A 16,743-nucleotide genomic window follows, 5' to 3' on the forward strand; every position below is an offset into this window, starting at 1 on the left:
GCAGGAAGACTCTGCCTACGGTCCGGCCCCAGAGCACGGGCAGCTCATTAACTGACAGCTTCTAACACTGATTACACAAGAACCACAAGACAGATTTCTTCACCCCAGGTATCTTTTTAATCATTCTAACACTGCCAACCTCACACTGTCTGTAGGTTACCAAGCACAATCCCGCTGGCAGGTTCCCTATAAATGCTTTTCTTTAGGTTACTGCTTAGGAGACGGATCACTGCTGCTGTTCAGCTTCTAAGTGTTGTACTGAAGCTGCTCAGGATTAGGAGGAAATGTGCTCCAGCGATCCTGGAAAGCTTCAGATCAGTGCTTACAAGCTCAATAGAAAAGAGCTTGTAAGCACTGCACATCTGTCTAGGAGCAGTGGTCGGTCTCCAAGGCAACAAACTGTAAACAAAAAAAAGATGTTAATATCTCAAGACTGGCTGACAATTTCAATAAACAGTAAACTGTATTTAGCAGCACGATCTGACCACGCCATTGAGGATGATGGGAAGAGCACTGGTGGGCAGCGCTGCCGACCCTCCCGAGACAGGTGTGATGGCCTCAGTATAAGGCGGCATGGTGGGAGGACCCGCCGGCACCGCAGCCATATGGTGGAGTGTGAGGCTGCTGCAGGGGACAGGAGCTGGCCAGGTGCTAGGACGTGCAGATAACATATGGCTCTCACTGGCTCTGAGCACGGGAGGTCACCGGGAGCAGCACCGTCCACAACGGGGTAATGTGGAGACAGAGCCCATACCGGGGGGCACCGAACACACAGAATGACGAGCTCGCCTTACCTTCCCGGAGCGCAGCAGGCCAACAGCCAATCACTCGCCAGACGCTGCACCACGTGACCTACGCAGTGCGAGCTGTTCTTCTATACGAGCTTCCGTCCGCTGTAGTAATACAGTGCGGTCTACAGAAACATGGCCGTCACCTCGGCACCGGCCAAGGAAGGGCTCTGCTTGGGACCATGAACTACATTTACCAGATTACTTTGCGCTGCACCGGAAGTCGCTTGTATTTACGACACACTGTCGCCCAATTGGCGAGCTTTTCGAAAAAGTGTATTTTCCCAGAAGCCCCCAGGCTTAGGTAGGCGGCATTTGTGAGCCTTGTTATCCTGCTCGTGTGACCCGGAGCGGCTGAGTCGTCCGACAAGATGGCGGCGGTTCTGCAGCAAGTGCTGGAGAAGGCCGAGATGGCCAAGCTGCCCAAAGCCGTGCAGGGGAAACTGGAGCGGTACTTGGCGGAGCAGCAGAGTGACGTGGAGCAGCTGAAGTCCCGGCACGAGAAGCTCCGCGTGGACTGCGGTATGTGGCACTACACGCTGCGTCCGGCCCCTGTCAGACTGAGGCTGCGCGGTCCGGTCCGTGCCCAGGACTGTGTAGCCGCTATTCCCCTGATCCCCATCATCTCCCGCGGAGACTCCCCGTAACTGCAGAGTAATTCCCCTACAGTCATAGCAGTGATGTGTCCTCCAGCACTATATGTCCTGTATTGTACATTACTGCTCAAATAGAGGCCCCGTATGTGTCCTCCAGCACTATATGTCCTGTATTGTGCTGGTGGTACATTACTGCTCAAATAGAGGCCCCGTATGTGTCCTCCAGCACTATATGTCCTGTATTGTACATTACTGCTCAAATAGAGGCCCCGTATGTGTCCTCCAGCACTATATGTCCTGTATTGTGCTGATGGTACTGCTCTCCTAGAGGCCCTGTATGTGTCCTCCAGCACTATATGTCCTGTATTGTACATTACTGCTCTCCTAGAGGCCCTGTATGAGTCCTCCAGCACTATATGTCCTGTATTGTGCTGATGGTACTGCTCTCCTAGAGGCCCTGTATGTGTCCTCCAGCACTATGTGTCCTGTATTGTGCTGATGGTACTGCTCTCCTAGAGGCCCTGTATGTGTCCTCCAGCACTATATGTCCTGTATTGTACATTACTGCTCAAATAGAGGCCCTGTATGAGTCCTCCAGCACTATATGTCCTGTATTGTACATTACTGCTCTCCTAGAGGCCCTGTATGAGTCCTCCAGCACTATATGTCCTGTATTGTACATTACTGCTCTCCTAGAGGCCCTGTATGTGTCCTCCAGCACTATATGTCCTGTATTGTACATTACTGCTCTCCTAGAGGCCCTGTATGTGTCCTCCAGCACTATATGTCCTGTATTGTGCTGGTGGTACATTACTGCTCAAATAGAGGCCCCGTATGTGTCCTCCAGCACTATATGTCCTGTATTGTACATTACTGCTCAAATAGAGGCCCCGTATGTGTCCTCCAGCACTATATGTCCTGTATTGTGCTGATGGTACTGCTCTCCTAGAGGCCCTGTATGTGTCCTCCAGCACTATATGTCCTGTATTGTACATTACTGCTCTCCTAGAGGCCCTGTATGAGTCCTCCAGCACTATATGTCCTGTATTGTGCTGATGGTACTGCTCTCCTAGAGGCCCTGTATGTGTCCTCCAGCACTATGTGTCCTGTATTGTGCTGATGGTACTGCTCTCCTAGAGGCCCTGTATGTGTCCTCCAGCACTATATGTCCTGTATTGTACATTACTGCTCAAATAGAGGCCCTGTATGAGTCCTCCAGCACTATATGTCCTGTATTGTACATTACTGCTCTCCTAGAGGCCCTGTATGAGTCCTCCAGCACTATGTGTCCTGTATTGTGCTGATGGTACTGCTCTCCTAGAGGCCCTGTATGTGTCCTCCAGCACTATATGTCCTGTATTGTACATTACTGCTCAAATAGAGGCCCTGTATGTGTCCTCCAGCACTATATGTCCTGTATTGTACATTACTGCTCTCCTAGAGGACCTGTATGTGTCCTCCAGCACTATATGTCCTGTATTGTACATTACTGCTCTCCTAGAGGACCTGTATGTGTCCTCCAGCACTATATGTCCTGTATTGTACATTACTGCTCTCCTAGAGGCCCTATATGAGTCCTCCAGCACTATATGTCCTGTATTGTAGATTACTGCTCTCCAAGAGGCCTTGTATGAGTCCTCCAGCACTATATGTCCTGTATTGTACATTACTGCTCTCCTAGAGGCCTTGTATGTGTCCTCCAGCACTATATGTCCTGTATTGTACATTACTGCTCTCCTAGAGGCCCTATATGAGTCCTCCAGCACTATATGTCCTGTATTGTACATTACTGCTCTCCTAGAGGCCCTGTATGTGTCCTCCAGCACTATATGTCCTGTATTGTACATTACTGCTCTCCTAGAGGCCCTGTATGTGTCCTCCAGCACTATATGTCCTGTATTGTACATTACTGCTCTCCTAGAGGCCCTATATGTGTCCTCCAGCACTATATGTCCTGTATTGTACATTAATGCTCTCCTAGAGGCCCTGTATGTGTCCTCCAGCACTATATGTCCTGTACTGTGCTGCTGGTACATTACTGCTCTCCTAGAGGCCCTGTATGTGTCCTCCAGCACTATATGTCCTGTATTGTACATTACTGCTCTCCTAGAGGCCCTATATGTGTCCTCCAGCACTATATGTCCTGTATTGTGCTGATGGTACATTACTGCTCAAATAGAGGCCCTGTATGTGTCCTCCAGCACTATATGTCCTGTATTGTGCTGGTGGTACATTACTGCTCAAATAGAGGCCCTGTATGTGTCCTCCAGCACTATATGTCCTGTATTGTGCTGCTGGTACATTACTGCTCTCCTAGAGGCCCTGTATGTGTCCTCCAGCACTATATGTCCTGTATTGTACATTACTGCTCTCCTAGAGGCCCTGTATGTGTCCTCCAGCACTATATGTCCTGTATTGTACATTACTGCTCTCCTAGAGGACCTGTATGTGTCCTCCAGCACTATATGTCCTGTATTGTACATTACTGCTCTCCTAGAGGCCCTGTATGTGTCCTCCAGCACTATATGTCCTGTACTGTGCTGCTGGTACATTACTGCTCTCCTAGAGGCCCTGTATGTGTCCTCCAGCACTATATGTCCTGTATTGTACATTACTGCTCTCCTAGAGGTCCTGTATGTGTCCTCCAGCACTATATGTCCTGTATTGTACATTACTGCTCTCCTAGAGCACCTGTATGTGTCCTCCAGCACTATATGTCCTGTATTGTACATTACTGCTCTCCTAGAGGCCCTGTATGTGTCCTCCAGCACTATATGTCCTGTCTTGTGCTGATGGTACATTACTGCTCAAATAGAGGCCCTGTATGTGTCCTCCAGCACTATATGTCCTGTATTGTACATTACTGCTCTCCTAGAGGCCCCGTATGTGTCCTCCAGCACTATATGTCCTGTATTGTGCTGGTGGTACATTACTGCTCAAATAGAGGCCCTGTATGTGTCCTCCAGCACTATATGTCCTGTACTGTGCTGCTGGTACATTACTGCTCTCCTAGAGGCCCTGTATGTGTCCTCCAGCACTATATGTCCTGTATTGTACATTACTGCTCTCCTAGAGGCCCTGTATGTGTCCTCCAGCACTATATGTCCTGTATTGTACATTACTGCTCTCCTAGAGGTCCTGTATGTGTCCTCCAGCACTATATGTCCTGTATTGTACATTACTGCTCTCCTAGAGGACCTGTATGTGTCCTCCAGCACTATATGTCCTGTATTGTACATTACTGCTCTCCTAGAGGCCCTATATGTGTCCTCCAGCACTATATGTCCTGTATTGTACATTACTGCTCTCCTAGAGGCCCTATATGAGTCCTCCAGCACTATATGTCCTGTATTGTACATTACTGCTCTCCTAGAGGCCCTGTATGTGTCCTCCAGCACTATATGTCCTGTACTGTGCTGCTGGTACATTACTGCTCTCCTAGAGGCCCTGTATGTGTCCTCCAGCACTATATGTCCTGTATTGTACATTACTGCTCTCCTAGAGGACCTGTATGTGTCCTCCAGCACTATATGTCCTCTATTGTACATTACTGCTCTCCTAGAGGCCCTGTATGTGTCCTCCAGCACTATATGTCCTGTATTGTACATTACTGCTCTCCTAGAGGCCCTATATGTGTCCTCCAGCACTATATGTCCTGTATTGTACATTACTGCTCTCCTAGAGGCCCTGTATGTGTCCTCCAGCACTATATGTCCTGTATTGTACATTACTGCTCTCCTAGAGGCCCTGTATGTGTCCTCCAGCACTATATGTCCTGTATTGTGCTGATGGTACATTACTGCTCAAATAGAGGCCCTGTATGTGTCCTCCAGCACTATATGTCCTGTATTGTACATTACTGCTCTCCTAGAGGCCCTGTATGTGTCCTCCAGCACTATATGTCCTGTATTGTGCTGATGGTTCATTACTGCTCAAATAGAGGCCCTGTATGTGTCCTCCAGCACTATATGTCCTGTATTGTACATTACTGCTCTCCTAGAGGACCTGTATGTGTCCTCCAGCACTATATGTCCTGTATTGTACATTACTCCTCTCCTAGAGGCCCTATATGTGTCCTCCAGCACTATATGTCCTGTATTGTACATTACTGCTCTCCTAGAGGCCCTGTATGTGTCCTCCAGCACTATATGTCCTGTATTGTGCTGGTGGTACATTACTGCTCAAATAGAGGCCCTGTATGTGTCCTCCAGCACTATATGTCCTGTATTGTACATTACTGCTCTCCTAGAGGCCCCGTATGTGTCCTCCAGCACTATATGTCCTGTATTGTGCTGGTGGTACATTACTGCTCAAATAGAGGCCCCGTATGTGTCCTCCAGCACTATATGTCCTGTATTGTGCTGGTGGTACATTACTGCTCAAATAGAGGCCCTGTATGTGTCCTCCAGCACTATATGTCCTGTATTGTGCTGATGGTACATTACATAACATAGTAACATAGTTAGTAAGGCCGAAAAAAGACATTTGTCCATCCAGTTCAGCCTATATCCCATCATAATAAATACCCAGATCTACGTCCTTCTACAGAACCTAATAATTGTATGATACAATATTGTTCTGCTCCAGGAAGACATCCAGGCCTCTCTTGAACCCCTCGACTGAGTTCGCCATCACCACCTCCTCAGGCAAGCAATTCCAGATTCTCACTGCCCTAACAGTAAAGAATCCTCTTCTATGTTGGTGGAAAAACCTTCTCTCCTCCAGACGCAAAGAATGCCCCCTTGTGCCCGTCACCTTCCTTGGTATAAACAGATCCTCAGCGAGATATTTGTATTGTCCCCTTATATACTTATACATGGTTATTAGATCGCCCCTCAGTCGTCTTTTTTCTAGACTAAATAATCCTAATTTCGCTAATCTATCTGGGTATTGTAGTTCTCCCATCCCCTTTATTAATTTTGTTGCCCTCCTTTGTACTCTCTCTAGTTCCATTATATCCTTCCTGAGCACCGGTGCCCAAAACTGGACACAGTACTCCATGTGCGGTCTAACTAGGGATTTGTACAGAGGCAGTATAATGCTCTCATCATGTGTATCCAGACCTCTTTTAATGCACCCCATGATCCTGTTTGCCTTGGCAGCTGCTGCCTGGCACTGGCTGCTCCAGGTAAGTTTATCATTAACTAGGATCCCCAAGTCCTTCTCCCTGTCAGATTTACCCAGTGGTTTCCCGTTCAGTGTGTAATGGTGATATTGATTCCCTCTTCCCATGTGTATAACCTTACATTTATCATTGTTAAACCTCATCTGCCACCTTTCAGCCCAAGTTTCCAACTTACTGCTCCAACTTACTGCTCTCCTAGAGGCCCTGTATGTGTCCTCCAGCACTATATGTCCTGTATTGTGCTGGTGGTACATTACTGCTCTCCTAGAGGCCCTATATGAGTCCTCCAGCACTATATGTCCTGTATTGTACATTACTGCTCACCTAGAGGCCCTATATGAGTCCTCCAGCACTATATGTCCTGTATTGTGCTGGTGGTACATTACTGCTCAAATAGAGGCCTTGTATGAGTCCTCCAGCACTATATGTCCTGTATTGTGCTGCTGGTACATTACTGCTCAAATAGAGGCCTTGTATGAGTCCTCCAGCACTATATGTCCTGTATTGTACATTACTGCTCTCCTAGAGGCCCTATATGAGTCCTCCAGCACTATATGTCCTGTATTGTACATTACTGCTCTCCTAGAGGCCCCGTATGTGTCCTCCAGCACTATATGTCCTGTATTGTGCTGGTGGTACATTACTGCTCAAATAGAGGCCCTGTATGAGTCCTCCAGCACTATATGTCCTGTATTGTGCTGGTGGTACATTACTGCTCAAATAGAGGCCCTGTATGAGTCCTCCAGCACTATATGTCCTGTATTGTACATTACTGCTCTCCTAGAGGCCCTGTATGTGTCCTCCAGCACTATATGTCCTGTATTGTGCTGGTGGTACATTACTGCTCAAATAGAGGCCCTGTATGTGTCCTCCAGCACTATATGTCCTGTATTGTGCTGCTGGTACTGCTCTCCCAGAGGCCCTGTATGTGTCCTCCAGCACTATATGTCCTGTATTGTGCTGGTGGTACATTACTGCTCTCCTAGAGGTCCTGTATGTGTCCTCCAGCACTATATGTCCTGTATTGTGCTGGTGGTACATTACTGCTCTCCTAGAGGCCCTGTATGTGTCCTCCAGCACTATATGTCCTGTATTGTGCTGGTGGTACATTACTGCTCTCCTAGAGGCCCTTTATGAGTCCTCCAGCACTATATGTCCTGTATTGTGCTGGTGGTACATTACTGCTCAAATAGAGGCCCTGTATGAGTCCTCCCGCACTATATGTCCTGTATTGTGCTGGTGGTACATTACTGCTCAAATAGAGGCCCTGTATGAGTCCTCCAGCACTATATGTCCTGTATTGTACATTACTGCTCTCCTAGAGGCCCTGTATGTGTCCTCCAGCACTATATGTCCTGTATTGTGCTGCTGGTACTGCTCTCCCAGAGGCCCTGTATGTGTCCTCCAGCACTATATGTCCTGTATTGTGCTGGTGGTACATTACTGCTCTCCTAGAGGTCCTGTATGTGTCCTCCAGCACTATATGTCCTGTATTGTGCTGGTGGTACATTACTGCTCTCCTAGAGGTCCTGTATGTGTCCTCCAGCACTATATGTCCTGTATTGTGCTGGTGGTACATTACTGCTCTCCTAGAGGCCCTGTATGTGTCCTCCAGCACTATATGTCCTGTATTGTGCTGGTGGTACATTACTGCTCTCCTAGAGGCCCTTTATGAGTCCTCCAGCACTATATGTCCTGTATTGTGCTGGTGGTACATTACTGCTCAAATAGAGGCCTTGTATGAGTCCTCCCGCACTATATGTCCTGTATTGTACATTACTGCTCAAATAGAGGCCCCGTATGTGTCCTCCAGCACTATATGTCCTGTATTGTGCTGGTGGTACTTTACTGCTCAAATAGAGGCCCCGTATGTGTCCTCCAGCACTATATGTCCTGTATTGTACATTACTGCTCAAATAGAGGCCCCGTATGTGTCCTCCAGCACTATATGTCCTGTATTGTGCTGATGGTACTGCTCTCCTAGAGGCCCTGTATGTGTCCTCCAGCACTATATGTCCTGTATTGTACATTACTGCTCTCCTAGAGGCCCTGTATGAGTCCTCCAGCACTATATGTCCTGTATTGTGCTGATGGTACTGCTCTCCTAGAGGCCCTGTATGTGTCCTCCAGCACTATGTGTCCTGTATTGTGCTGATGGTACTGCTCTCCTAGAGGCCCTGTATGTGTCCTCCAGCACTATATGTCCTGTATTGTACATTACTGCTCAAATAGAGGCCCTGTATGAGTCCTCCAGCACTATATGTCCTGTATTGTACATTACTGCTCTCCTAGAGGCCCTGTATGAGTCCTCCAGCACTATATGTCCTGTATTGTACATTACTGCTCTCCTAGAGGCCCTGTATGTGTCCTCCAGCACTATATGTCCTGTATTGTACATTACTGCTCTCCTAGAGGCCCTGTATGTGTCCTCCAGCACTATATGTCCTGTATTGTGCTGGTGGTACATTACTGCTCAAATAGAGGCCCCGTATGTGTCCTCCAGCACTATATGTCCTGTATTGTACATTACTGCTCAAATAGAGGCCCCGTATGTGTCCTCCAGCACTATATGTCCTGTATTGTGCTGATGGTACTGCTCTCCTAGAGGCCCTGTATGTGTCCTCCAGCACTATATGTCCTGTATTGTACATTACTGCTCTCCTAGAGGCCCTGTATGAGTCCTCCAGCACTATATGTCCTGTATTGTGCTGATGGTACTGCTCTCCTAGAGGCCCTGTATGTGTCCTCCAGCACTATGTGTCCTGTATTGTGCTGATGGTACTGCTCTCCTAGAGGCCCTGTATGTGTCCTCCAGCACTATATGTCCTGTATTGTACATTACTGCTCAAATAGAGGCCCTGTATGAGTCCTCCAGCACTATATGTCCTGTATTGTACATTACTGCTCTCCTAGAGGCCCTGTATGAGTCCTCCAGCACTATATGTCCTGTATTGTACATTACTGCTCAAATAGAGGCCCTGTATGTGTCCTCCAGCACTATATGTCCTGTATTGTACATTACTGCTCTCCTAGAGGACCTGTATGTGTCCTCCAGCACTATATGTCCTGTATTGTACATTACTGCTCTCCTAGAGGACCTGTATGTGTCCTCCAGCACTATATGTCCTGTATTGTACATTACTGCTCTCCTAGAGGCCCTATATGAGTCCTCCAGCACTATATGTCCTGTATTGTAGATTACTGCTCTCCAAGAGGCCTTGTATGAGTCCTCCAGCACTATATGTCCTGTATTGTACATTACTGCTCTCCTAGAGGCCTTGTATGTGTCCTCCAGCACTATATGTCCTGTATTGTACATTACTGCTCTCCTAGAGGCCCTATATGTGTCCTCCAGCACTATATGTCCTGTATTGTACATTACTGCTCTCCTAGAGGCCCTATATGTGTCCTCCAGCACTATATGTCCTGTATTGTACATTACTGCTCTCCTAGAGGCCCTGTATGTGTCCTCCAGCACTATATGTCCTGTATTGTGCTGATGGTACATTACTGCTCAAATAGAGGCCCTGTATGTGTCCTCCAGCACTATATGTCCTGTATTGTGCTGGTGGTACATTACTGCTCAAATAGAGGCCCTGTATGTGTCCTCCAGCACTATATGTCCTGTATTGTACATTACTGCTCTCCTAGAGGCCCTATATGTGTCCTCCAGCACTATATGTCCTGTATTGTACATTACTGCTCTCCTAGAGGCCCTGTATGTGTCCTCCAGCACTATATGTCCTGTATTGTACATTACTGCTCTCCTAGAGGCCCTGTATGTGTCCTCCAGCACTATATGTCCTGTATTGTACATTACTGCTCTCCTAGAGGACCTGTATGTGTCCTCCAGCACTATATGTCCTGTATTGTACATTACTGCTCTCCTAGAGGCCCTGTATGTGTCCTCCAGCACTATATGTCCTGTCTTGTGCTGATGGTACATTACTGCTCAAATAGAGGCCCTGTATGTGTCCTCCAGCACTATATGTCCTGTATTGTACATTACTGCTCTCCTAGAGGCCCCGTATGTGTCCTCCAGCACTATATGTCCTGTATTGTGCTGGTGGTACATTACTGCTCAAATAGAGGCCCTGTATGTGTCCTCCAGCACTATATGTCCTGTACTGTGCTGCTGGTACATTACTGCTCTCCTAGAGGCCCTGTATGTGTCCTCCAGCACTATATGTCCTGTATTGTACATTACTGCTCTCCTAGAGGCCCTGTATGTGTCCTCCAGCACTATATGTCCTGTATTGTACATTACTGCTCTCCTAGAGGTCCTGTATGTGTCCTCCAGCACTATATGTCCTGTATTGTACATTACTGCTCTCCTAGAGGACCTGTATGTGTCCTCCAGCACTATATGTCCTGTATTGTACATTACTGCTCTCCTAGAGGCCCTATATGTGTCCTCCAGCACTATATGTCCTGTATTGTACATTACTGCTCTCCTAGAGGCCCTATATGAGTCCTCCAGCACTATATGTCCTGTATTGTACATTACTGCTCTCCTAGAGGCCCTGTATGTGTCCTCCAGCACTATATGTCCTGTACTGTGCTGCTGGTACATTACTGCTCTCCTAGAGGCCCTGTATGTGTCCTCCAGCACTATATGTCCTGTATTGTACATTACTGCTCTCCTAGAGGACCTGTATGTGTCCTCCAGCACTATATGTCCTCTATTGTACATTACTGCTCTCCTAGAGGCCCTGTATGTGTCCTCCAGCACTATATGTCCTGTATTGTACATTACTGCTCTCCTAGAGGCCCTATATGTGTCCTCCAGCACTATATGTCCTGTATTGTACATTACTGCTCTCCTAGAGGCCCTGTATGTGTCCTCCAGCACTATATGTCCTGTATTGTACATTACTGCTCTCCTAGAGGCCCTGTATGTGTCCTCCAGCACTATATGTCCTGTATTGTGCTGATGGTACATTACTGCTCAAATAGAGGCCCTGTATGTGTCCTCCAGCACTATATGTCCTGTATTGTACATTACTGCTCTCCTAGAGGACCTGTATGTGTCCTCCAGCACTATATGTCCTGTATTGTACATTACTCCTCTCCTAGAGGCCCTATATGTGTCCTCCAGCACTATATGTCCTGTATTGTACATTACTGCTCTCCTAGAGGCCCTGTATGTGTCCTCCAGCACTATATGTCCTGTATTGTGCTGGTGGTACATTACTGCTCAAATAGAGGCCCTGTATGTGTCCTCCAGCACTATATGTCCTGTATTGTGCTGATGGTACATTACATAACATAGTAACATAGTTAGTAAGGCCGAAAAAAGACATTTGTCCATCCAGTTCAGCCTATATCCCATCATAATAAATACCCAGATCTACGTCCTTCTACAGAACCTAATAATTGTATGATACAATATTGTTCTGCTCCAGGAAGACATCCAGGCCTCTCTTGAACCCCTCGACTGAGTTCGCCATCACCACCTCCTCAGGCAAGCAATTCCAGATTCTCACTGCCCTAACAGTAAAGAATCCTCTTCTATGTTGGTGGAAAAACCTTCTCTCCTCCAGACGCAAAGAATGCCCCCTTGTGCCCGTCACCTTCCTTGGTATAAACAGATCCTCAGCGAGATATTTGTATTGTCCCCTTATATACTTATACATGGTTATTAGATCGCCCCTCAGTCGTCTTTTTTCTAGACTAAATAATCCTAATTTCGCTAATCTATCTGGGTATTGTAGTTCTCCCATCCCCTTTATTAATTTTGTTGCCCTCCTTTGTACTCTCTCTAGTTCCATTATATCCTTCCTGAGCACCGGTGCCCAAAACTGGACACAGTACTCCATGTGCGGTCTAACTAGGGATTTGTACAGAGGCAGTATAATGCTCTCATCATGTGTATCCAGTCCTCTTTTAATGCACCCCATGATCCTGTTTGCCTTGGCAGCTGCTGCCTGGCACTGGCTGCTCCAGGTAAGTTTATCATTAACTAGGATCCCCAAGTCCTTCTCCCTGTCAGATTTACCCAGTGGTTTCCCGTTCAGTGTGTAATGGTGATATTGATTCCCTCTTCCCATGTGTATAACCTTACATTTATCATTGTTAAACCTCATCTGCCACCTTTCAGCCCAAGTTTCCAACTTACTGCTCCAACTTACTGCTCTCCTAGAGGCCCTGTATGTGTCCTCCAGCACTATATGTCCTGTATTGTGCTGGTGGTACATTACTGCTCTCCTAGAGGCCCTATATGAGTCCTCCAGCACTATATGTCCTGTATTGTACATTACTGCTCACCTAGAGGCCCTATATGAGTCCTCCAGCACTATATGTCCTGTTTTTGTGCTGGTGGTACATTACTGCTCAAATAGAGGCCTTGTATGAGTCCTCCAGCACTATATGTCCTGTATTGTGCTGCTGGTACATTACTGCTCAAATAGAGGCCTTGTATGAGTCCTCCAGCACTATATGTCCTGTATTGTACATTACTGCTCTCCTAGAGGCCCTGTATGTGTCCTCCAGCACTATATGTCCTGTATTGTGCTGGTGGTACATTACTGCTCAAATAGAGGCCCTGTATGAGTCCTCCAGCACTATATGTCCTGTATTGTACATTACTGCTCTCCTAGAGGCCCTATATGAGTCCTCCAGCACTATATGTCCTGTATTGTACATTACTGCTCTCCTAGAGGCCCTGTATGTGTCCTCCAGCACTATATGTCCTGTATTGTACATTACTGCTCTCCTAGAGGCCCTGTATGTGTCCTCCAGCACTATATGTCCTGTATTGTACATTACTGCTCTCCTAGAGGCCCTATATGTGTCCTCCAGCACTATATGTCCTGTATTGTACATTAATGCTCTCCTAGAGGCCCTGTATGTGTCCTCCAGCACTATATGTCCTGTACTGTGCTGCTGGTACATTACTGCTCTCCTAGAGGCCCTGTATGTGTCCTCCAGCACTATATGTCCTGTATTGTACATTACTGCTCTCCTAGAGGCCCTATATGTGTCCTCCAGCACTATATGTCCTGTATTGTGCTGATGGTACATTACTGCTCAAATAGAGGCCCTGTATGTGTCCTCCAGCACTATATGTCCTGTATTGTGCTGGTGGTACATTACTGCTCAAATAGAGGCCCTGTATGTGTCCTCCAGCACTATATGTCCTGTATTGTGCTGCTGGTACATTACTGCTCTCCTAGAGGCCCTGTATGTGTCCTCCAGCACTATATGTCCTGTATTGTACATTACTGCTCTCCTAGAGGCCCTGTATGTGTCCTCCAGCACTATATGTCCTGTATTGTACATTACTGCTCTCCTAGAGGACCTGTATGTGTCCTCCAGCACTATATGTCCTGTATTGTACATTACTGCTCTCCTAGAGGCCCTGTATGTGTCCTCCAGCACTATATGTCCTGTACTGTGCTGCTGGTACATTACTGCTCTCCTAGAGGCCCTGTATGTGTCCTCCAGCACTATATGTCCTGTATTGTACATTACTGCTCTCCTAGAGGTCCTGTATGTGTCCTCCAGCACTATATGTCCTGTATTGTACATTACTGCTCTCCTAGAGCACCTGTATGTGTCCTCCAGCACTATATGTCCTGTATTGTACATTACTGCTCTCCTAGAGGCCCTGTATGTGTCCTCCAGCACTATATGTCCTGTCTTGTGCTGATGGTACATTACTGCTCAAATAGAGGCCCTGTATGTGTCCTCCAGCACTATATGTCCTGTATTGTACATTACTGCTCTCCTAGAGGCCCCGTATGTGTCCTCCAGCACTATATGTCCTGTATTGTGCTGGTGGTACATTACTGCTCAAATAGAGGCCCTGTATGTGTCCTCCAGCACTATATGTCCTGTACTGTGCTGCTGGTACATTACTGCTCTCCTAGAGGCCCTGTATGTGTCCTCCAGCACTATATGTCCTGTATTGTACATTACTGCTCTCCTAGAGGCCCTGTATGTGTCCTCCAGCACTATATGTCCTGTATTGTACATTACTGCTCTCCTAGAGGTCCTGTATGTGTCCTCCAGCACTATATGTCCTGTATTGTACATTACTGCTCTCCTAGAGGACCTGTATGTGTCCTCCAGCACTATATGTCCTGTATTGTACATTACTGCTCTCCTAGAGGCCCTATATGTGTCCTCCAGCACTATATGTCCTGTATTGTACATTACTGCTCTCCTAGAGGCCCTATATGAGTCCTCCAGCACTATATGTCCTGTATTGTACATTACTGCTCTCCTAGAGGCCCTGTATGTGTCCTCCAGCACTATATGTCCTGTACTGTGCTGCTGGTACATTACTGCTCTCCTAGAGGCCCTGTATGTGTCCTCCAGCACTATATGTCCTGTATTGTACATTACTGCTCTCCTAGAGGACCTGTATGTGTCCTCCAGCACTATATGTCCTCTATTGTACATTACTGCTCTCCTAGAGGCCCTGTATGTGTCCTCCAGCACTATATGTCCTGTATTGTACATTACTGCTCTCCTAGAGGCCCTATATGTGTCCTCCAGCACTATATGTCCTGTATTGTACATTACTGCTCTCCTAGAGGCCCTGTATGTGTCCTCCAGCACTATATGTCCTGTATTGTACATTACTGCTCTCCTAGAGGCCCTGTATGTGTCCTCCAGCACTATATGTCCTGTATTGTGCTGATGGTACATTACTGCTCAAATAGAGGCCCTGTATGTGTCCTCCAGCACTATATGTCCTGTATTGTACATTACTGCTCTCCTAGAGGCCCTGTATGTGTCCTCCAGCACTATATGTCCTGTATTGTGCTGATGGTACATTACTGCTCAAATAGAGGCCCTGTATGTGTCCTCCAGCACTATATGTCCTGTATTGTACATTACTGCTCTCCTAGAGGACCTGTATGTGTCCTCCAGCACTATATGTCCTGTATTGTACATTACTCCTCTCCTAGAGGCCCTATATGTGTCCTCCAGCACTATATGTCCTGTATTGTACATTACTGCTCTCCTAGAGGCCCTGTATGTGTCCTCCAGCACTATATGTCCTGTATTGTGCTGGTGGTACATTACTGCTCAAATAGAGGCCCTGTATGTGTCCTCCAGCACTATATGTCCTGTATTGTACATTACTGCTCTCCTAGAGGCCCCGTATGTGTCCTCCAGCACTATATGTCCTGTATTGTGCTGGTGGTACATTACTGCTCAAATAGAGGCCCCGTATGTGTCCTCCAGCACTATATGTCCTGTATTGTGCTGGTGGTACATTACTGCTCAAATAGAGGCCCTGTATGTGTCCTCCAGCACTATATGTCCTGTATTGTGCTGATGGTACATTACATAACATAGTAACATAGTTAGTAAGGCCGAAAAAAGACATTTGTCCATCCAGTTCAGCCTATATCCCATCATAATAAATACCCAGATCTACGTCCTTCTACAGAACCTAATAATTGTATGATACAATATTGTTCTGCTCCAGGAAGACATCCAGGCCTCTCTTGAACCCCTCGACTGAGTTCGCCATCACCACCTCCTCAGGCAAGCAATTCCAGATTCTCACTGCCCTAACAGTAAAGAATCCTCTTCTATGTTGGTGGAAAAACCTTCTCTCCTCCAGACGCAAAGAATGCCCCCTTGTGCCCGTCACCTTCCTTGGTATAAACAGATCCTCAGCGAGATATTTGTATTGTCCCCTTATATACTTATACATGGTTATTAGATCGCCCCTCAGTCGTCTTTTTTCTAGACTAAATAATCCTAATTTCGCTAATCTATCTGGGTATTGTAGTTCTCCCATCCCCTTTATTAATTTTGTTGCCCTCCTTTGTACTCTCTCTAGTTCCATTATATCCTTCCTGAGCACCGGTGCCCAAAACTGGACACAGTACTCCATGTGCGGTCTAACTAGGGATTTGTACAGAGGCAGTATAATGCTCTCATCATGTGTATCCAGACCTCTTTTAATGCACCCCATGATCCTGTTTGCCTTGGCAGCTGCTGCCTGGCACTGGCTGCTCCAGGTAAGTTTATCATTAACTAGGATCCCCAAGTCCTTCTCCCTGTCAGATTTACCCAGTGGTTTCCCGTTCAGTGTGTAATGGTGATATTGATTCCCTCTTCCCATGTGTATAACCTTACATTTATCATTGTTAAACCTCATCTGCCACCTTTCAGCCCAAGTTTCCAACTTACTGCTCCAACTTACTGCTCTCCTAGAGGCCCTGTATGTGTCCTCCAGCACTATATGTCCTGTATTGTGCTGGTGGTA

The 16,743-nt window shown here is 46.9% G+C and overlaps 2 protein-coding genes across 3 annotated transcripts in view; one reads left to right on the forward strand and one right to left on the reverse strand.

The window, feature by feature from the left end:
- Positions 1-1,092, reverse strand: part of ODR4 (odr-4 GPCR localization factor homolog) — a 175,678-nt gene extending 174,586 nt beyond the window's left edge. Inside the window, exon 1 of the mRNA XM_069737243.1 lies at positions 795-1,092. The gene's annotated coding sequence lies outside the window, so the exon portion shown is untranslated. The remainder of the gene's footprint in view (positions 1-794) is intronic.
- Positions 1,093-1,159: 67 nt separating this feature from the next.
- The window catches only part of TPR (translocated promoter region, nuclear basket protein), a 196,935-nt gene continuing 181,351 nt past the window's right edge, over positions 1,160-16,743 (forward strand). For both annotated transcript variants that reach the window (XM_069737241.1, XM_069737242.1), the window contains exon 1: positions 1,160-1,310. In XM_069737241.1, coding sequence (XP_069593342.1) covers positions 1,160-1,310 — 151 coding nt within the window. The remainder of the gene's footprint in view (positions 1,311-16,743) is intronic.

This window comes from Ranitomeya imitator, chromosome 8 (assembly GCF_032444005.1).
Source record: "Ranitomeya imitator isolate aRanImi1 chromosome 8, aRanImi1.pri, whole genome shotgun sequence".
Taxonomy (NCBI): domain Eukaryota; kingdom Metazoa; phylum Chordata; class Amphibia; order Anura; family Dendrobatidae; genus Ranitomeya; species Ranitomeya imitator.